This window comes from Gadus chalcogrammus, chromosome 7, assembly GCF_026213295.1.
Source record: "Gadus chalcogrammus isolate NIFS_2021 chromosome 7, NIFS_Gcha_1.0, whole genome shotgun sequence".
Taxonomy (NCBI): Eukaryota; Metazoa; Chordata; class Actinopteri; order Gadiformes; family Gadidae; genus Gadus; species Gadus chalcogrammus.
In genome coordinates this window covers 31,216,196-31,237,919 of record NC_079418.1, presented here as the reverse complement: position 1 = coordinate 31,237,919, position 21,724 = coordinate 31,216,196, and the positions used below count along the sequence as shown (strand labels likewise).

Genomic DNA, 21,724 nt, shown 5'->3' with positions numbered 1-21,724 from the left:
AGGCAGAGGGAGAAGGAGGCAGAGGGTTTCCTGGAGAGTGGTGAGGTCATAACAAGGTTTAATCCTTAAGCAATAGTCTTTGGCTCTCTGCCTCGGGGTCTTGCGGCCTGGTCAACGGTCACTACACAACAGTGTTACGTAAGAACCCGTGTCACTGCTGGGAAGTTGTGCAACTAACAGGCTTTACACTCAGGATGTCAAATGACACATTTCATAGAAGACTCCTCTGTATCGCAACAGAAAACAGTGTAAAAACTAAAGGACGGTGCAGATCTACGAGTGCGACCAGCCCACGGTGTGCTAGACATGTATTTCTGAATATACATTCCAACAAAGGAGAAGTGAGGCACTGGGTCCCGGCTCGGTTTCCAGAGGTACAAAAGCAAACTGGAAAACTCTCTAACTTCCTCCCAGGCGTGATGTGAGAGGCATGGCGTGGACGAAGGCCAGCTGGCTCAGGGTTCTCTCTCACCAAGAGAGGGTCTTCATCAAACCGACGGATCACTCCCACTCGTCGGAGAGGGAGCCCTTTGGGATCCTTGGAGATGTTCACAGTTGATGGGCATTCATTTTTTTCTTTTTTTTGTATATTTATTTGATTAGGACATTGCACATTAATCAACATGTCAGCCAGAGCATCAATATAAATATGCCGGTGTTAACTTAGTTGCTAATTTACATCCGTTGTCCTAAGGCAAGTCAAAAAAATAAAAACAACATACCAGTATACAAAATAGATTAAAAAAAACACTTTTACACACAAAATAGGTCCCAATTCACATCAAGAGTCCACGTAGAAAAAGTGGAATGACCAAAGGTTACATATGAGAGCAGGTCTGGCTTGCTACTAACCACTGTTTAAGGGTCTTTGTAAAGGTGGTGTAAGTGTACAGTCACTGTAACTGTCATGGACAGTTTTGTAAAGAAAGAGGGGAATTGAAGGTCGTAGCTCATCTATCCTGTCTGACAGCTTAGTGTTTACCTTGCATGATCTCGCTCTGATTAGGATGGTGGAGGTGTGCTAAAGACTCACTTCCAAATAACACATTTGAAGGTAAACATAATTAATTACATTTTTACTAAACCTGAACAATGAATAAGGGAGGTATTCACTTTTCAAAGTACTTAATTTTTTTACTTTTCCAAGATAGCTATGCACTATATAATCTTTTGAAATCCTGCCAATGCACAACATGCGTCTCGTTCTGCTGGGTCTGGTAGGGACGTCTGGGTCCATCTCTCAAGCATCTACCTGGCGGGTTCACTGCTCATGGTGTGTGTCCGGCACTGGAAGGTTTTTATAGCCGAGCTGCTCGGACCTCGACCCCACACCACCCTCCTGGAACCACGGGGTTCAAAGGTGAGCGAGAGACTGGGATGACACAGCGTAGACACTTTATCTGGAGGTCCAGTGATCTAATCCCTGATGAGGAACAAAGTCCGCCATCTCTTGTCTGCCACCTCACCTGCACTCGAAACACGGCAGCACCTCTGGAAATTAATTTTAGTCTTTGTATTTATTATATTCAACCAATCGAAGTTTAGAGGACCATCAAAGCAATCCGCTTGAAACTCATAAATGATGCAACAGGTAGACACATGTTCATTTTCAGATATTTCTTTATTTCAAATGGCAACACATGCCGATGTTGGATTAACATATCCGAGATGTGAGAGATGCTCCCGTCATTTTCAGATATTTCTTTAACTCAAATGGCAACACATGCCGATGTTGGATTTAGGTATCCGAGGGGGGGGAGGGTTTTCCGTCGCTGCTGTGAGAGGCTCTCTAGAGGTGTCCGATGAACGGACTCGACCGCAGAGTCTCAGCACCCAGGGGAGATCTTCAGGCCTGGACGATGTCGCTGAAGGACTTGTACACGGCGTCGAACTTGGCCTTCAGGTCCTCCACAAGGGGCTCCAGCTTGGCCTGCAGGTCCTTTGTGTGGGGGGCCAGGCTGTCGGAGGCGTCGCCCACGGCCTTGGAGACCTGCTCCTGGTACTGGTCCACGTAGGGGCCGGCCATGGTCCTCAGCTGCTCCAGGCGCTCCGTCAGCTTGCTGCGGACTCCCTCCACCAGGGGCATGACCTTGGTCTTGGTCTCCTCCACGTTGGCCTCCATCTTGGTGCGCATCTCCTCCAGGAGGGGCTGCAGGCGGGCCTTCAGGGACTCCACGCGCTCCTGGCTCTGGCCGACGTACTCCTTGAAGAGGGGCTCCAGCGTGACGCGGTACTCCTCGGTCTGCTTCTGCAGCAGAGCCTGCAGCTCCTGTCGGCGGGGCTCCATGGCGAGAAGCAGGGCCTCCATGTCCCTCTGGGTGCGCGCGTGCGCCTCCGAGAAGCCGGTGGAGAAGGTGTCTGCGTAGGGCGCCAGCGTCTGGGCGTACTCGCTGAGCTTCACCCTGAAGGAGACGCAGGAGAACCGGGAGGAGACTCGTCACATGACTCATAACTAGTGCGACTAAATCATCTGAAGAAAGTTACAGCGAGTTCCGATGTCATTAAGGAGCAGGTAGGGGTTAGACAGTACAGAGACAGGTCATTAAGGAGCAGGTAGGGGTTAGACAGTACAGAGACAGGTCATTAAGGAGCAGGTAGGGGTTAGACAGTACAGAGACAGGTCATTAAGGAGCAGGTAGGGGTTAGACAGTACAGAGACAGGTCATTAAGGAGCAGGTAGGGGTTAGACGGTAGGGGTTGGGGGGCATCTTGCTCTGGGAAGCCCACAGGTAGACATCAGGGATAGAGCCCAGAACCTTTTCGAAGTCAAACACCCAACCACTGAACCACTACGAGACTTTCCCCGCTCCTTATGATGACCAGGAGTGGAAGTAGGGGTGTGAAGGAATAAGGAATTTAACTGCTACTCAATTTGCAATAAGATAGAATAGCGAAATCCAAACATAATCCGATCCCCTTACTTGTACTGTTCATACTCGGTTCCGTCCAGTAGGTCGAGGGTCTTCTGCGCCTGGTCCTTCACCTGGCTCAGGTACACCCTGGCGCCGTCCTGGATCTTGGCCAGCTGGACGGACGCAACACTCCCACTGTCCTGGGCCTGAGAGCCTGTCAGGTGAAAGAGGACAGAGGTGAGACCCTGAACCCTGAACAAGGACTGGCTCTGCAGGAGGAGGAGGAGGAGGAGGAGGAGGAGGAGGAGGAGGAGGAGGAGGAAGAGGAAGAGGGAGGAAGAGGAGAAGGATGTTGGAGGTCGTGAAGGGGAGGATGAAGGGAAGGAAGAAAGAGGAGATGGAAGGGAAGAGGAGGATAAGGAGATGGAGGAGGAAGAGGAGGAGGAGGCTGGAGAAGGAGGGGGTGGTGGATAGAGGAGATAGGAAGGAGGCTGATTAGGAAGAAGAGAATACTGGAGGCTGAAGGAGGAGGAAATGAAAGCGTAGGAGGAAGAACAGGCGGAGGAGGAGGTTAATGAGGAGGAGGAATAAGAAGAGAAAAGCAGGAGGAGGAGGAGGAGGAGGAGGAGTAGCAGGAGGAGGAGGAGGAGAGGAGGAGGAGGAGGAGGAGGAGGAGGAGGAGAGGAGGAGGAGGAGGAGAGGAGGAGAGGAGGAGGAGGAGGAGAGGAGGAGGAGGAGGGGAGGAGGAGGAGGAGAGGAGGAGGAGGAGGAGGGGGAGGAGGAGGAGGAGGAGGAGAGGAGGAGGCTGGAGAAGGAGGAGCAGGAGGAGAGGAGGAGGAGGAGGAGGAGGAGGAGGAGCAGGAGGAGAGGAGGAGGAGGAGGAGGAGGAGGAGGAGGAGGAGGAGCAGGAGGAGGAGCAGGAGGAGAGGAGGAGGAGGAGGAGGAGGAGGAGGAGGAGGAGGAGGAGGAGGAGGAGGAGCAGGAGGAGAGCTACGTACCAACAGCCAGCAGGAGGGTCAGAGCTAAAGCCACAAACTTCATGATGGGTCCTTGGAGATAAATACAATTACAAACTGTAAGTACAATTCTGCTTTTAGATTTGGATAAACTTCTCATCACGACATATTTCAAATCAAGTTTTAAAGTTAAGTTATTAAGTGATGCTGCGATTTGTTAAGTTCCATCAAGATACATTAAGATTCATTAAGATACATTAAGTTACTCTACGATACATTTAGATACATTAAGATGCACTTAAATACGTTAAGATACGATAAGGTACACTAGGATACATTAAATTGAATGAAGTATTATTAAGATCCATTAAAGGAGGTTCAGTGAAGCATCTACCTGGCGGGTTCGCTGCTCGTCGAGAGTGGGGAAGAGTCCGGCACTGGAGGCTTTTATAGCCGAGCTGCTCGGACCTCGACCCCGCACCACCCTCCTGGAACCACGGGGTTCAAAGGTGACCCGGAGACTGGGATGTCACAGCAACAGACACTTTATCTGGAGGTCCAGTGATCTAATCCCAGATGAGGAACAAAGTCCGCCATCTCTTGTCTGCCACCTCACCTGCACTCGAAGCACGGCATCACCTCTGGAAGAGAGATTCTGCACATTAAATGGGATTTTTTTTATTTCAGTCGTAGTATTTCATAGTGGACTTATGTTCAACGACTAGAAGTTTAGGAGGACTATCAAAGCAATCCGTTTGAAGATGTTGAGATATTTTAAAATGTTAGAATGTAGCAGAAGGTATCAGGGGGGTTCCTGGAAGAGGGTTAGAGGTCAGATGGACTTCGCCAAACCCTGATTCAGCCTTTTCAGACCATCGGAAGTTGATGACACCAAACAAGGAGTCCACCTCTTGTGGTGTTTGGGGAATCCAAATACGAACACTGAGTCAAAGAGTCAGTTCCTTGAGTCTGTCGCCTTAGACCTCTCTGACAAACAAAATAAGTGTCTAAATCAAGTTAAATAATGTACATTATAATTCCACTCTTTCGATCAATAAAAAGAGTTTTAAAACTGGGGTTTCAAAATATCTGTCTGTGTCTATATGATTAAAGAAAATTTGTTAAAGGCTGAAGTTTAAAGAATATTGTCAAAAGCAGGTTTCGAACCAACTATTCCAGTTGAATAGAAACCCCAGGTTTGAGGAAGGTAGTAACCCTCGAGTCTGCCACCTCAGACCGCCCCATCATCCTGCCTAGAGTTGAAGGAGTCGAACCTCCAACTTTCATTACCTGAAACTACCATCCAAAGTTCTCTGATTGTATGCTTTTCTGAACCAATCAATGCAGCTCTCGTGGTGATGAGAAACAACGCAAAGTCCACTCATATTTACAGTCATGGTTTATTGGAATGCTGTGCTTAGCAGGTGACAAGCACAAATATACAATCCCACCAAGTTTCTCGTCCCTTCCTGCGAGTATCCACACACCTCACAGTTACCTCACCTGCAAGGTGAGGTAACCCCCCCCCCCCCCCCCTCAGTCACAGACATTCAGACAATAGATCCCAACGTGTGATGGGCAAGGCTTGGCTCAGGGCCGTGGGGTTGGTCAGCCATCATATTCACATTGTTCAGCGTTGGGGACCACGGCAGACATGGGACTGAAGCACAAGACGTTAAGGTTCCACGCCAGCTTCACAACCACACAGTGAGCTGGAATGATGACAGGGAAGACACATAGCGGCCCTGCTAATATTATAACTACAGTGATGCCTGTTGCAGCGTGTACAGCGAGTAGTGAGACTAATGCAGCCGCCAGTGGCTTCTTAGTGATATTAGCTAGCTTAGCTATTTCATTGCTTATGTATAGACAGCAGGGCAGGTGCTGGGTAGCTCCAGGGCTAGTTAGCCCGTCGGTGCTAGGTAGCGCTAGGGCTTGCTAGCACTGAAGCTAGGTCGCTCTTGAGCTAGGTAGTGCTAGGGCTCAGTAGTGCTGGGGCTAGTTAGCTCTGTTGCTAGGGCTAGGTAAATCTGGAGCTAGGTAGTACTGGGGAGAGGTGGAGCTTGGGCAAGGTAGCACTGTGGCTAGGTAGTGCTAGGGCTAGGTAGTGCTAGGGCTAGGTAGCGCTGGGGCAAGGTAGCACTGTGGCTAGGTAGTGCTAGGGCTAGGTAGCGCTGGGGCAAGGTATCTCTGCAGCTAGGTAGCAGCCGGGCTAAGTAGCACTGGAAAAAACAACTTGACATCACAGACAATCAGAAAGACAACGAGAAAGGTGCTTTAGGAAATCAGGACAACCCTTCTGTGAATTCGTATGAAGGAGGGGAACACAAAGTCTTAGATCATGCGTGTCTTCGATAAAATGTCCTAAATAGATCATCATGTCCATTTCCTAGAGGTCCTCATCCGTTTTCTGTACAGATGTTTTCCCTCAGAGTTGATTCCATGCAGGTGTTAAAGCAGAGGTCCCAGGAGATAAGGAGTGTTGAGGCGACTCTGTGACAGCAGCAGTTTAGCGGTCGGACCGGGCTCCTGAAGCACCCAGGCGCCGTCGTGGAGTGCGCACTACCCTCTACTGAACAGAAGACCTCCTCCAAAAGGTGTTTGACCGAGAGAAATGTGTTCAATGTGTGCCACAAGCAGTCTTTGTCATTTACATCTATATAAATATTTGCTCTTGCGCTATTTTTTTTTTAATGTAAACTGACAAAAACTTTGAATGAAACGGTGGTATGGGTTCGGTTTTAATATAACGGCATAAGAGGAAAATGTAATATCTTTGACCTAATGAATGTAGTCAGGTTAATGGTGCGTTTTATTATCCATCCGACTCGGAGGTCAGAGGACGTTGCCTAGCGACACGCGTGAACACGCCCCTTTTCCTCGGACGGCGCACTTGCTTGCTCGGATGACCTCAGAGGAGGCCGAGCGAGGATTCCGAGACAGAATTCAAGATGGCTGCGCCCGGTGCGACTTGTATGAACTGTTTTCATTGTGTTTGGACCGCTTTGGTGGTTTAAAGGGCAATTACAATCACTCGTGTTACTGCGTTGCCTTACTGCGTCCGTATCTCTGCCTATGGCCTACAGCCTACTTATTTTGGAGCGCCTGGTCCTCTGCCAATGCTACCGCGACAACAGCTTTCCGGGTGGCGCCCATGTTTTTCTCCAACGACCGAGCGAAACATAATAAAACGCTTGAAGTGTGGGCGTGACGTCGCATCCGAAGTCCGAGTCGGTTTCGCAGAGAATACTAAAACGCACCATAAGCTCCCAGCAGCGTCTGTGCTTTAATGGCTGGCGCGTGTGGGTGTCTCCCCCTGCTGGCCACGAGCTGTCGGTGCTGGGGCAGAACACTGTCAGCGCCCTACACAGGGCCTTACATCCTTCCCCCTAGCCCCACACCTCCACCTCCTGCTCCTCCACCTCTCCTTCACACCTCCTCCTCCTCCCCCCCGGCCCCTGCTGTGAGTGAGGCTCCGGGGGGGGGGGGGGTCTCAGACCGGTGGGGCCCTCTTCTCCTCGGGCGTCTCCTCCAGGATCTGCAGCAGCAGGTCGCTGAGCGGCTTGGAGACGGCGGCGTAGCCGGCGGCCGTCAGGTGCAGGTAGTCGAACATGTCCCGCTGGCTGAGTGAGCCGTCGGGCGCCAGGAGGCCGGCGCCGGCGTCCAGCAGCAGGACGGGGCCGGGCCGCGGCAGACGGGCACGCAGCAGCGCGTTGACCGCCGCGTTCTTCTCCCTCAGGGGGTTCGGGCGCTCCCCGCGCGGCAGCAGGCCCTACGGACGGCGAGGTGTTAGTGCTAGGGTTGCCGCGGTAAACGGTATTACCGGTGTTACCGGTGTGGAGGCCAACACCGATTACTCGGTGTTGCACACCGGCAACACCGAGTTTTTTTTTGTTTTTCTTTTTCAGTAATGAAAAAACAAATTTAGTAAAAATGAATAATATAATTAAGAAAATTAAAATGTGTAGAATAGGCCACAGTTCTGCTCTGTGCGGGAGAATTGGCGCGCCGAGAATTGGCGTGCTTCCTTACAAGACCGGTAACCATAGCAACGCTGGTAAAACAAACTCCGGGTGGCTACGGCCACCCGGAGGCGCACAGAGCTGTTGGCCGTGTTGACGGAGAAGATGGCGGTTGACCTAGTTTTAAAGTTAATACCGTTTATACCGGTAATACCGGTGTTGACACGAGTGCATTACGTCCACACCGCGGCAACCCTAGTTAGTGCCCTTCTGTTTGACCTCTGACCTCTGACCTCCCCGCTGTGGACCCAACCCCGGACCCCCCCCTGGACTCTGATGAGGGGGGTCTCACCCCCCTCCCCCCCCCCGGTACCCACCATGATGATGACCTTGGCCCTGGGCAGGCGTGAGGTGAGGAGTCTGGCCACGGCCAGGACCCCGTCGGCCACCTGCTCCGCGCTGTGCTGGTGGTTGTTGGTTCCGACCCACAGGACCACCACCTGCACAGGGGGGGGGGGGGACACCACGCTGCTTCAGCCAATCAACGAGGGAGGGGGGGGGGGCCACCACGCTGCTTCAGCCAATCAACGAGGGAGGGGGGGGACAGCACGCTGCTTCAGCCAATCAACGAGGGAGGGGGGAGGGGACACCACGCTGCTTCAGCCAATCAACGAGGGAGGGGGGAGGGACAGCACGCTGCTTCAGCCAATCAACGAGGGAGGGGGGAGGGGACAGCACGCTGCTTCAGCCAATCAACGAGGGAGGGGGGAGGGGACACCACGCTGCTTCAGCCAATCAACGAGGGAGGGGGGGACGGCACGCTGCTTCAGCCAATCAACGAGGGAGGGGGGGGACAGCACGCTGCTTCAGCCAATCAACGAGGGAGGGCGGGGGGGACACCACGCTGCTTCAGCCAATCAACGAGGGAGGGGACACCACGCTGCTTCAGCCAATCAACGAGGGAGGGGGGAGGGGACAGCACGCTGCTTCAGCCAATCAACGAGGGAGGGGGGAGGGGACACCACGCTGCTTCAGCCAATCAACGAGGGAGGGGGGAGGGGACACCACGCTGCTTCAGCCAATCAACGAGGGAGGGGGGAGGGGACAGCACGCTGCTTCAGCCAATCAACGAGGGGGGGGGAGGGAGGGGGGAGCGGGGGGATGGAGGGAGGGAGGGGGGAGGGTGCGGGGAGTGAGGGAGGGGGGGGGGGGGTGAGGGAGGGTGGGCGGTTCTCACCTTGGGTTTGATGTTGTCCAGTTCTCCGTTCTGGAGCCTCCAGAGGACGTTACAGGTCGTGTCTCCACCGATCCCGAAGTTCAGAGCGTGAAGTGGAGAAAACAGCTCCCTCCAGATCTGTAGAATGAAGAGCCGTGAGACACACCACCTGTACCGTCTAACCCCTACCTGCTCCTTAATGACCTGTCTCTGTACTGTCTAACCCCTACCTTCTCCTTAATGACCTGTCTCTGTACTGTCTAACCCCTACCTGCTCCTTAATGACCTGTCTCTGTACTGTCTAACCCCTACCTTCTCCTTAATGACCTGTCTCTGTACTGTCTAACCCCTACCTGCTCCTTAATGACCTGTCTCTGTACTGTCTAACCCCTACCTGCTCCTTAATGACCTGTCTCTGTACTGTCTAACCCCTACCTGCTCCTTAATGACCTGTCTCTGTACTGTCTAGCCCCTACCTGCTCCTTAATGACCCCTCTGTACTGTCTAACCCCTACCCGCACCTTAATGACATTTATCTAAAAAACGAATTCACTGTGGGTTTGTTCTTTCTATGGATAAAGGGTCCATGCTCATTGACACATTTGACGACAGAAGAGAGTCAGCATGGAGAGGATCTCCTACATCATGATGCCGCATCAGCTGAATCATGAAGTCTCCGACGAATAGGACGTCTGGTTCAGCATCCTTACACTCCTGGACGAACCGCGTGTGCTGCGAGAGAGACACACACACACACAGAACGACAAGCATTATCAAATACTGAAACCAACACCATCACATCTAGACAGGAGGAATCTGAGGACTCACACTCTGCCCAAATATTTGTGAAGCTCACTAGTCTCGAGGCAACGACGGCCACACAGTTTTACTGTCTCACAAAACCAGTTGTTCAGTTCTCCTTGTTTCGTCCGTTGTGCATCAGACACAAGTTGGAACGCAACGTGTTGCGCAAAAGCCCCACATTACTCCGTTCTCGTATCGACATGTGAACCTCAAAGCGTCAGATCAACATGTAAATTGATAGTGAAAGATTAACTACATCCTATTCCTAACATACTCCACTTTCCGACCAGTCGTTCCTCTATCATCTCGGAATAACGATCGATCGATGGGTGGCTGGTGGTTTTGAGAGTAGCCTGGCCTTACCTGGGACATCCATCTCCCGTCTCCTTGCACATCCTCCACCGGCTCCGGCAAGGCGGCGGGGCTTGGTTCGTCACTGCTCATCCTGAAACGGAACCGCTGGTTGTCAAACACTGGACCGGGACCCCCTTACATAATAACATTTCATGTTTCCATCATCGTACCCACTAAACACTGTCGTAGCATGAACACTCGAGAGGGACTGTTGTTATGCCGACAGTCAGACTACAGAAGCATTAGAGCGGGACTGTCCCCCAGAGGATGAACGCTGTTTATAATATGCCCACACCACAATATGTAACGTTAGCATCTTAGCTTCAGAATGCACGGGTCGCGGCTACGCATCCGTCACATGCGCCGCAACACCCACGCCACCGAGAGGGATTTCCTGATATTTCCAGGATGTGTGCAAAAGGTCTAACCTTGCGGTCGGTTGTCCAGTCGCTGCGGTTCCAGTGGTCTACGACTAATCCCCCAGAAAGGCTGAGCTGGTCCTCAGTGTCTTCCTAGATGCTGCGGTGCTAGCGGCGGCTAGTCGTTGCAGCAGGACAACAAAAGGCGTGTCTGGATCTGGTCAGGATGGCGAACATCAGCGTCCAGCAGCAAACACAGCAGACCGGAGGTCGTAATGCTCCTACCATATACACCCGCCCTGGATCCACTGTCCGGCCACTGCTGTGGATGTTGTCACGCAAAACATTTTGAAGTGAACGATGGGTTTTAACTTTAGAACATGGTGTAGTCGACCTAAAAAACGAGCCTCAAAACAAAATGTGCGGCTCTTGTCAACGCCTGTTTTGGTGTGCGCGTCTGCGCGCGGTATTACGGTAATGCATTTGACGGGAACTTGAACGCGTAGTGGCGCCATGGAATTATAGACCCAATGCTCTATGATGAAACCTTATAGGTCCATGGATGAAACACTGTGTTGGAGTGATAGACCAGATCAGTGTGTCTATGCTCGAACACTTCTCTTCAGTCTGTGGTATAAACTGTCTGCTCACACAGTCATACAGTCGTTGGTGTAAACAAGATAAATTGTATGAAACTATTTTCTTTGCAAAACTTTTTGTCAACCTAAAATGCGAATGCAAAGTGCACATGGGTTACGCATAATATACTTTTCCACGACATTTTATGAAAAAACTAGAATAATATGATAGTATTTATTGGCCAATGGGAATTGCGCATGTTCTGCGCCACCCCTTAATAAGGATGTGTAATAATTATAACCAGCAGAGGTCGCCCTTATCCCCTGACGGACAGCAACATGCACTCTGCAGCTATCTATTATCTTATAAATAAGAAATGCTTGACATTAATGTGTCAAGGACGAGTTGACAAAGGCCCATCTTAGACACAGCATTGCACAGTAGGCTGAAATAGATATTATTTGTGTCCGGAAAAAACAAACTGCTTACTTCTCAATGGTTGTTAACCATTGTTCTACAGTGCCATTGCATTTGCATGGATTCAAATGATGATCTGAACCCAACATATCGCTATCGCTTCGTCCAACCTGTCTTGCACCACGTCTGATTTCCAAGTGACGCCTAACTGCTAACTGAAAGACAACTCCCAGGAGGGCTGAGTGAAGAATGCGGCGCTCAGGAGCAGACCAACAGGTTGTTGTGTCAAGACCCGCCCACAGGGAACCCAAGCCACTCTAGGTCTCTCCTTAGGAATCCCAAATCGACTTGATTTGGTCGACATTTTACTACGCTTCCTGCTTGGAAATGCTCTGATGACATCAGTCAACACTATTAATGTGGAAGAGCGAACGGAAGCGAACCAGTGCATTGTAAGTGTGGTCCTGTAGCCCTGCGGTCCCATGTGTGGAATATGGCTCCAGGTGGCTTCTCTGTTGGGAGCGCTCGTGTTGTCAGGTGAGTCGAACCACTTCTACCACACTATGGCAGCCTCACCTGCCATCACTCACTTCTCGACCAATAACTTGAATTAATTCGATGGAAATTGTAGAGAAAGAATGGGAATATATTGGTCAGATACTAACCACTGGAAGTTAGTGTGTAGGCCTACTACAAGGTAACAGGTTACAGATGACCTACTTGTTCAGGCTCTGATGTTTTTATAGTTATGTATGAATAGTATACTCTTCATGAACCATCTGAAGCTCAACTATGTCACTAATATTAAATCCATCCATATTGTTAGGATTTTTTTTGTTCGCTGTTCACTGGCTGTTTTACTACGCAGTCCCGTCGGAGTTGAGCACCTGGTTTCCACGTAGAGACCTTTCTCTCTGACTCGAAACCAAAGAGTTACCTTTTGTGTTGCACTCAAGACGCTCTTACGTCTTCTTTCAAAAGAGAAAGGCCACTGATTAGTTTCCCTGATTACGTTTATTTCCTGCTTACTGCACAATCCTTCCCAGACTACTATCTATTGCATTAGCAGTATGGACACATCTTGCATTTGAAAGGTTTATATCAACCTATTTTTTATTAGGTTTATGTATAGTTCAGGTAGCCTACTTTATACAGATTAAGAATACAACTGAAGAACCATTTTGTTGTTACAAAATACAATCGTTCATATATTATTATTATTAATGAAGTGAATGTGAAGTATCCTAGAGATGTGAAATGGATCCCGTTGGTATCGGACGCTTAAGCGTGAGAACTCCGGTGTTGGTGGCTTCAGAGCGATACCAGCTGATCAGGACGAGGGAGTCGTGCGTGTTCATGAGAATACGATTCCCTGTGTGACCTGCTTATATCTGTGGTGATGACAGGACCGCTGAAATCACAAAAACACTATCTGACTATCCGTTTATGGTTATGGATCTGGATGTCGGAGATTCACAGGAGTGGTGAAAGGAGCAACAAATCTAGAGAGCGAGCCGATGAGTTCTGGGCCCCGTTTCCCGAAAGCGTCGTTAGCCTAAGTGGATCGTGAAGTGCGTCGAAAGGGCATCGTAGAGTTTTCACCGCGTTTCCCGAAAGCATCGTGGGGAACGAACGTCTTGAAAACGCTCGTAGCTAACGAGTACTCCAGGGGTGCTCGTAGGTACTCGTAGGACGCTAAGAGCATCGTCAGCTATAGCCTCAGTGGCGACACCATCGGACATTCCGTCTATTGGATGCGTTTTATTAAAACGCATTGCACCTTTATGTTCTTAGTTTGGTAATTAATAAAGATTATTAATTAATTTATTAATAAAGATGTTCAAATGGCCAAAATAAAACGGGACAGTCCAGAAAATGTTTGCGCAGGCAGGGCACTCAAAATGTGTGAGAGAAAGTGGGGGGATTTGTGCAGACTGACATGGCTACTCATAAAACGTAGCATAAAATAATGTAAAAAATAAATTAAATTAAACAAATTAAAAAAAAAAAAAAATAACGAAATAAAAGAAATTAAAAAAAATAAGAAAATAAAGAAATAAAAAAAATTATAAAAAACAAGCAAAGGAGCAGGCAAAAGGCTGGGATATGGTGGGGATTGGTCACGTTGACGGGAATGTTTAGTGACATGAGGGAGGGTGGAGGGGGTTAAAAAAAGTCTCAATCACTATTCGACGCGCATGAAAACCAGCCGCGTAGTTATGAGGGAGGCCGTCCTCACACCGATCTTCCTCATCGTCATCGTCCTCAACGTCCTCCGGTTCAAGCAATGCCACCCCAGCCTTAGCTGCAATGTTGTGCAACATAGCCGTCACACATATCACGGCGCATGACTTGGCCGGAGAAAACTGGAGCCCTCCGCCTGACTTGTGAAGGCATCTAAAGAGCAACTTCCACCTCCCGATCGTGCGCTCAACGATGCACCGGGCAAGACGGTGGGCTTCGTTGTATTCCTCATCATGGACGTCTCCCGGGTTATTCACAGGTGTGAAGAGGAATTATTTAAGGGGGGAAAATGCCGTGAAACGCAAAGTGCATTCAGGATTAGGACTGATATATGTCGGTTTAAGCCTAATCAATTGTGTTTTAATGTCTTTAGCATTCATATAATTGCAGTCTATTTTTTTCGTAGGCTACTCTGCTGTTGTCCTTGATGGGGATATATTTTAACCATTTTTAACACAATTTTCCTGCGACATTCCTGCGTCTCCCCCTCCTACGGAGCCCATTTCAGCACCGTGTCAGTAGACAGTTACAATCCTACGACGTCGTGAGTGCAGCGAATGCGCGTTCACGTTAAGAGGAGTTTCGGGAAACGCTCCAAAGAAATTGACGATGGATCGCAAGATCCATCGTGAGAATGATCGTACGAGCGTGGATCCATCGTTATCGGGAAACGGGGCCCTGCTCAATGAGGGGCCATACCGGGGCTTCCTGCCGTCGTAGTTTCTCAATCACGTGGTCTTCTGCCCAAAATGAGTCAGTGTTGGACGATAGGATTGAAGAAGTTAGCAGTAGGATTGCTGACACATCTAGAAATTGCATTTTTTTTTTTAACATGACAAATAACTGGATTGTTGAGTCTAAGAATTTCCGAGACTCAATGGTATGGGTGTGGTATGGGTAAAGAAGACCACTTAGAAACACTTTGCTAATTTAGCTGTGAATTGGTGAGAGTTCAGTGTTTACATCGACTACTGGAAAGGTTCTCTCCCTCCCTCAGTCTCCCCCTATGTCTCTCCCCCTCTCCCCTCTCTGTCTCTGTCACTCCCTCTCTGTCTCTCTCCCCCACTCTGGCCATCTCCATCTCTCCCTCTCTAACTGTGTGTGTGTGTGTGTGTGTGTGTGTGTGTGTGTGTGTGTGTGTGTGTGTGTGTGTGTGTGTGTGTGTGTGTGTGTGTGTGTGTGTGTGTGTGTGTGTGTGTGTGTGTGTGTGTGGTAGAGGTCTGGGGGGTGGAGATCCACACCTCTGGGGAGATGGAGGTGGCGAATGGCACTGACGTCAGGCTGAAGTGCACCTTCAGCTCCACCCATGCCGTCTCTCCCAGCTCCGTCACCGTCTCCTGGAACTTCAGACCGCTGGACCGTGCCTCGCGAGAGGAGTCGGTGGGTCCCGCGCCGCGGAGTAGAACCACAACTCTAACACTACTACATGTGGTACTACTCACAGGAGAACCCTGGAGTAGAACCACATCATTACTACTACTACTACATGTAGTACTACTCACAGGAGAACCATGGAGTAGAACCACAACACTAACACTACTACATGTGGTACTACTCACAGGAGAACCATGGAGTAGAACCACAACACTAACACTACTACATGTGGTACTACTCACAGGAGAACCCTGGAGTAGAACCACAACACTAACACTAACACTACTACATAGGGTACTACTCACTGGAGAACCATGGAGTAGAACCACAACACTAACACTACTACATGTGGTACTACTCACTGGAGAACCATGGAGTAGAACCACATCATTACTACTACTACTACATGTAGTACTACTCACAGTCGAACCACAACACTAACACTAACACTACTACATAGGGTACTACTCACTGGAGAACCCTGGAGTAGAACCACAACACTAACACTACTACATGGGGTACTACTCACTGGAGAACCATGGAGTAGAACCACAACACTAACACTACTACATGTGGTACTACTCACTGGATATCCATGGAGTAGAACCACAACGCTAACACTACTACATGGGGTACTACTCGCTGGAGAACCATGGAGTAGAACCACAACACTAACACTACTACGTGTGGTACTACTCACTGGAGAACCATGGAGTAGAACCACAACACTAACACTACTACATGGGGCATTACTCGCTGGAGAACCATGGAGTAGAACCACAACACTAACACTACTACATGTGGTACTACTCACTGGAGAACCATGGAGTAGAACCACAACACTAACACTACTATATGTGGTACTACACACTGGAGAACCATGGAGTAGAACCACACCACATCACTACTACTACTACTACTACTACAACATGTAGTACTACTCACTGGATATCCATGGAGTAGAACCACAACACTAACACTACTATATGTAGTACTACTCACAGGAGAACCATGGAGTAGAACCACAACACTAATACTACTACTACATGTATTTCTACTCACTGGAGAACCATGTAGTAGAATACTACTACTACTACTACTACTACTAATACATGTAGTGCCACTTACTGGAGATCTACTAACCCCCTGTCTATTACTGTGCCCCACCAACATCTTTGATCACTAGCCACCACTGACATGGAGTAGTTGTTCATTTAGTGGTACTAAGTGTTCTAATACATGTAGCATAGCGCTAGTAGTTCAACGACACTAGCCAACAAGGGCCTGAGCGCTCCGCTAAAGGGTCCGGTGTGCGGTGGTCAGGAGGTCCACCATGGTGAGTTTACAGCGGCGGTCAGGCCGCTGATGCTGATGTTTTCCTCTGGAGTTGGAGCGCGCGGCTACCCTGGCCTCCGAGGTGGAGGTCAGGGTAGGTATGCTCCACCTTGACCTCTCTAATGCCTCGTAACAGATCTCAGCTTTGTTTGGTGTCCCAAAGCAACGGCTTTCATAATTTCTAAACTCGGCGTTTAATGATTAACAAGCGCTGAAGTCCTGTACTCATCTACCACTATATATACATATATGTGTGTTAGTGATCTACAGACACTCAGTGTGTTTGTACATGCAGAATATTTCAAATATTTTAAAATAATACTTTCTCGAAATGAAGTAGGGATGGCTGCTATTTCGTAACTCTGCTTATCTCTCTCCCGTCCTGCCTCCGGCTCACACACTCTCGCCGCTTGTTTAGTTTGGAGGAGACGGAAAAATTTAGTGTGAGGGATAATTTTTTTCACTTCACACAAAAAGATCTTGGAATGAGATGGCTAACTGTAGTCTTATAGCGTTTAGTCTACTGTCCATAATAATTTAGGGATCATATTGTCCGCCCGCTCGCATGCGGCGGGAATAATTAAGACTTGAGGAGAAATTAAACAGTGGGCTAGAGTCGCGGTGTCCGTCCAACTGCCAATAAGTCACCTCATCTGATCATCTTTTTTTTGTGTGAAGTTAAAACAACACGCACTCAACAGCCACACTGACCCCAAATTATTTTTTTAACCGACAAGCGACAAGATTGATCGGTTAACGTTGATACGGTCAACCATCGGTCAAACGGTGATCGGTTAACATCCCTAGAATGAAGTCGATAGAGAGATCATTTACAATAATTTAATAAAAGCGGCTTTAAACGTCAAGATGGTAAACTGTGTGTGTGTTAGGGCTTTGACTTCCAACGGTGTTCATAAACCGTTGGAACACGCAAGACCGGTAACCATAGCAACGCCGGTAAACAAACCTCGCGAAGCCCAATCCAGGTCTTACTGAAGGAATTTAATGGTCAAAATATTATTAACAAATATTCTAATATATTCGAATATTCATATTAATAAACAAACAAACTTTGAATATGATTTTTGGGCCAAAGTCAAAGCCCTAATCTAGTGTGTGTGTGTGCGCTAGGTGTTCCACTACCAGCAGGAGCCGTACTTCCCTACGGAGGGGCGCTTCAAGGACCGGGTGTTGTGGTCCGGTGACGTCTCCAACGGCGACGCCTCCATCACCCTGCAGGGGGTGCCGCCCACCTTCAACGGCACGTACACCTGCCAGGTGCGGAACCCCCCCGACGTCCACGGCGTCAACGGAGAGATCGTCCTCAAGGTCGTGAACAAAGGTCAGCCAGGGTTACCATGACGACACACACGCACACACACACACACACACCGTTTCTCATCGTCTTCTGGGCGTCGTCTCGCTGGCGTCTGGCGCCGGCGGACGCCATGTTTACGGTAGAGCCACGACGTGAGGGTTTATGGATCGGGGTCTAAAGGCCGTGAGGGAAGCCGCATGGCTGTCGACAAAGATCAGAGATGTGTTCTGGTGTGCTTTGTTAACAGCCGTCCAATCAGAGATGTGTTCCGGTGTGCTTTGTTAACAGCCGTCCAATCAGAGATGTGTTCCGGTGTGCTTTGTTAACAGCCGTCCAATCAGAGATGTGTTCTGGTGTGCTTTGTTAACAGCCGTCCAATCAGAGATGTGTTCCGGTGTGCTTTGTTAACAGCCGTCCAATCAGAGATGTGTTCTGGTGTGCTTTGTTAACAGCCGTCCAATCAGAGATGTGTTTTTGGTGTGCTTCGTTAACAGCCGTCCAATCAGCGATGTGTTCCGGTGTGCTTCGTTAACAGCCGTCCAATCAGAGATGTGTTCTGGTGTGCTTTGTTAACAGCCGTCCAATCAGAGATGTGTTCTGTGTGCTTTGTTAACAGCCGTCCAATCAGAGATGTGTTCTGGTGTGCTTTGTTAACAGCCGACCAATCAGAGATGTGTTCTGTGTGCTTTGTTAACAGTGGGCCTATCAGAGATGGCCTTGCTGGCGGCGATAGTGGGCGGGGCCTGCGCTGTGATCCTGCTCGTGGTGGTGGTATACGTCCTGGTCAAGAGGAGGAGGCGGGGGGGCAGGGAGGAGGAGGGGGACCTGGAGATGCCTGAGAGGAAGATGATGAAGAAGAAGAAGGAGTGGAAGGACCCCACAGTGTGGTGAGGCAGCGAGGCTGAAGCCCGCGAGGCTGAGGCCAGCCGTCCGTCGGGACTCGGTGGGACTGTGGGACCCTGCTGTCTGCTCTCATGATCAAAGCTTCAAACTCTTCAGCCTTGTTTTACTCAAAGGCTTTTTCGCCAAAGACCTTTTTTATGATTTTATTTTTTTAGTTCAACCTCATGTTTTAAGAACAGACCTGCTGGAAGAGGTTACTAACAAAAAACTTTGCTCTCACCAACATCCCTACAATTCAGAACGGCATTAAAATCACTTTATTTGTCCCCAATTGGCTCGGCCACCATCTTAAGAACAAGATGATGAAAAGGAAAGAAGAATCACACTCGTTGTGGTTTTATCGCTGCGCTGAATTGCTTGAGGGATCAGTTCCACAAAATAACAGCTGGGCTAAGCTTGTCTTTTGTGACCAATATCCACAATAGAGGTAGGGCCAGACGCTTTACCCGCGAGGAGGGAACTAACCTACGCCCCGGTGGGTGCCATGGTTACTGTGCTGTGCCGCTGAGGAGTCTGGGTATTGTAGTTCTCCAACACTCCTCCTGCCCCTGCCAGTAGATCTCTCTGTCCCAGGATTGTGTGTGTGTGTGTGTGTGTGTTTCTGTCGGTGTGTGTGATTCTGTACATGATGTGTGTGTGTGTGTGTGTGTCCTTGCGGGTCACGCTGTTTCCAGCTCGCCTTTAGAAGCCATCCACCTGACCGTGGCGGCCAAGGTGTTGGACGATGGGAGCTCAGACGATGAAGGGTCTGAGCCCAGCAGTGGAGGTGATGATGATGACGAGGAAGAGGAAGAGGATGACGACGATGATGATGACGATGATGATGACGACGACGATGATGATGATTATGATGCCGGGGGTGGTGACGATGATTAAATTATTACAGACCACTGCCAAACCATTCCAAACTGCCATTTCTAAAGCAAGGTTTATTTTTTTATGATGCCATGGTGTTTCATAATAATATTAATTATACTGATTATTATGATGCGTTGAGGCAGGCATATTGTGTGCAGCCTTTATCCCATCTCATCTCCAGTCTTCCGCTACAGCCACACAATGAGAAGAGCTTCAGTCTTATTCGTCCACAACTGGTTTCAAACCGGTTATGTTCTCCGCGTTCTGTAGCCTGAGTTTATACATGTTTGGACAAACGGATCGGAGACCACTTTCCGACAAAGGGACCCTCATGGTTTAACACATAGTGGCCATCCTGGCAACTGTGTTTCCATGGTAATGATCTCCAGGTGATCGCCATTGCTCCCAGTATGACGTTCCCGTTAAACTTGCTTTCTGAAAACACACGCTTTCACCGTTTGATTCTGTTAGAATATGTCTTGTCCTTATAAGCGTTGCCGTAATTTTATATAAAGCACTTTTGTTTTTGGTTACAAAATATTGCAGCATGTATATTTGGTGGATGTGAGTATTTTGATAAGAACACAGAGAGCTGTTCAAATAAAAGCTTGAGAAGCGATAATGGTTGCTACCCGCAGACTTGTGTCAGGTTATTGTGTGGCACTGGGGAGTGACATTCCTCAGGTTTCTCTTTGCCGCTCCCTGGCATGTGAGTCAACGTCTGCGGCCGGGTTAAAGTTCAGTAGGATCGCTGAGCTGTAGTCCGGGTGCGAGGAGGGCCGGGTGAAAAGTCTAGTTTACTGTGGCGCCACTGCTTACCTTTAAGCAGCCATAATAACGTCACTCACCCATAATAAAGATAGAGTTCAATATTTCTATGACATGCTCTTGAATGAATCTGAAAAGACGAACTTATTGAGCAATGAGCACCAACTGTAAATACTTCCACCAAGTCTTCGTGAGACACCACCCCCTGCTGGCGGTCAGTCGTAAGTAATTTAGCTTTTCTCAACGTGAGATTCCAGAGAAAGGTCCCACGTCACGTCCATGACAAACTACAGAGGATCCAGCGTGAGCATGCCAACACATGTATGGCAGCTCGTCGTCTGCGCCTCCGCGACTTATGGCCAGGTGTTAAGATAAAGGCCAGCTGACCTGTTGGCCAAACTCCACCAGTGTTATATATTTTGGAACCATTTTGTTAGTCACATACAGCCGGCAGTAATCATTTAGACTTTTTTTATTTATTTTTTATTTTAAGTGCAGTAGCCCAGTCATTTCAATCAAGTCGGCCTAAATGTTGGTTAAACAGTAAGTTATTGAAGTAGGTAATGAAACAAAACAGTTTATACGATACAATAGGCCTACAGCTTAGCTCCAAGTTTCTCTACTACTATATCCAGACAAAAACAACTTAATCGCTTCTTCAGTTGCATCAAACAGAGATAAACCAATTGTGTGTGTGTGTGTGTGTGTGTGTGTGTGTGTGTGTGTGTGTGTGTGTGTGTGTGTGTGTGTGTTTTATCAGCTGTGACCCCACTAACGCAGCTGCCCCTCTGCCTGGCCTAAGGGCAGAATCTTCCAGTCTGGGCATCTGTGAGAACAACATGTCCTTCATGATAAAAGAATGGAAGTGATCTCGGGTCCCACACACACACACACACACACACACACACACACACACACACACACACACACACACACACACACACACACACACACAGCAACACACACACACTCACACTCACTCGCATACTTACATACACTCACACACACACACACACACACACACACACACACACAGACACGCACACACACACACACACACACACACACACACACACACACACACACACACACACACACACACACACACATTGACTCAGACACACATTGACTCAGACACTAGTTTTCAAAATGTACTGTAGTTCACATACTGTAGTTTACATCTACACTGTTGGTTTTATACTGTAGTTTACAGCTATACTGTCGTTTATATTCTGTAGTTGATATTACTAATGTAGTTTGTAAACTGTAGTTACATCTATACTGTTGTATATATACTGTAGTTTACATCTGTACTTTAGTTTAAATACTGTAATTTACATATACACTGCTGTTCACATACTGTAGTTTACATCTGTAATGTAGTTTGCATACTGTAGTTTACATATATATTTTTATGCCTCGTAG

The 21,724-nt window shown here is 48.7% G+C and overlaps 3 protein-coding genes across 3 annotated transcripts; 1 reads left to right on the top strand and 2 right to left on the bottom strand.

Annotated features, from left to right (window-relative positions):
- Nucleotides 1-1,654: 1,654 nt before the first annotated feature.
- apoa1a (apolipoprotein A-Ia) lies at nucleotides 1,655-4,517 on the bottom strand. Its single transcript, XM_056595326.1, has 4 exons — nucleotides 4,203-4,517; nucleotides 3,851-3,901; nucleotides 2,922-3,066; nucleotides 1,655-2,402 (listed from the first exon to the last, which is right to left on the bottom strand). The coding sequence occupies exons 2-4, from the start codon at nucleotides 3,891-3,893 to the stop codon at nucleotides 1,847-1,849; spliced, it is 744 nt and encodes a 247-aa protein (XP_056451301.1). The 5' UTR covers nucleotides 3,894-3,901; nucleotides 4,203-4,517; the 3' UTR covers nucleotides 1,655-1,846.
- A 2,262-nt stretch (nucleotides 4,518-6,779) lies between these two features.
- pafah1b2 (platelet-activating factor acetylhydrolase 1b, catalytic subunit 2) lies at nucleotides 6,780-10,961 on the bottom strand. The gene is made up of 6 exons (XM_056594487.1): nucleotides 10,573-10,961; nucleotides 10,154-10,235; nucleotides 9,629-9,718; nucleotides 9,008-9,124; nucleotides 8,148-8,270; nucleotides 6,780-7,580 (listed from the first exon to the last, which is right to left on the bottom strand). Exons 2-6 carry the CDS (start codon nucleotides 10,232-10,234, stop codon nucleotides 7,302-7,304), a joined length of 690 nt encoding a protein of 229 aa, XP_056450462.1. The 5' UTR covers nucleotide 10,235; nucleotides 10,573-10,961; the 3' UTR covers nucleotides 6,780-7,301.
- Nucleotides 10,962-11,566: 605 nt separating this feature from the next.
- LOC130385791 (myelin protein zero-like protein 2) lies at nucleotides 11,567-20,318 on the top strand. Its single transcript, XM_056594486.1, has 5 exons — nucleotides 11,567-12,036; nucleotides 14,960-15,123; nucleotides 17,584-17,794; nucleotides 18,468-18,657; nucleotides 19,348-20,318. Exons 1-5 carry the CDS (start codon nucleotides 11,982-11,984, stop codon nucleotides 19,547-19,549), a joined length of 822 nt encoding a protein of 273 aa, XP_056450461.1. The 5' UTR covers nucleotides 11,567-11,981; the 3' UTR covers nucleotides 19,550-20,318.
- Nucleotides 20,319-21,724: the final 1,406 nt, after the last annotated feature.

Bases quoted from the DNA above. Each gene is read 5' to 3' on its own strand.
- apoa1a (XM_056595326.1), bottom strand. From the start codon at position 3,893: ATGAAGTTTGTGGCTTTAGCTCTGACCCTCCTGCTGGCTGTTG. The intron at 3,067-3,850 runs GTACGTAGCTCT...TTCACCTGACAG, and splicing joins GACCCTCCTGCTGGCTGTTG to GCTCTCAGGCCCAGGACAGT. The intron at 2,403-2,921 runs GTAAGGGGATCG...CGTCTCCTTCAG, and splicing joins ACCGAGTATGAACAGTACAA to GGTGAAGCTCAGCGAGTACG.
- pafah1b2 (XM_056594487.1), bottom strand. From the start codon at position 10,234: ATGAGCAGTGACGAACCAAGCCCCGCCGCCTTGCCGGAGCCGGTGGAG. The intron at 9,719-10,153 runs GTAAGGCCAGGC...TCTCTCTCGCAG, and splicing joins ACGGGAGATGGATGTCCCAG to CACACGCGGTTCGTCCAGGA. The intron at 9,125-9,628 runs GTAGGAGATCCT...TTCATTCTACAG, and splicing joins AGCTGATGCGGCATCATGAT to ATCTGGAGGGAGCTGTTTTC.
- LOC130385791 (XM_056594486.1), top strand. From the start codon at position 11,982: ATGTGTGGAATATGGCTCCAGGTGGCTTCTCTGTTGGGAGCGCTCGTG. The intron at 17,795-18,467 runs GTCAGCCAGGGT...CTTTGTTAACAG, and splicing joins CCTCAAGGTCGTGAACAAAG to TGGGCCTATCAGAGATGGCC. The intron at 18,658-19,347 runs GTGAGGCAGCGA...CGCTGTTTCCAG, and splicing joins TGGAAGGACCCCACAGTGTG to CTCGCCTTTAGAAGCCATCC.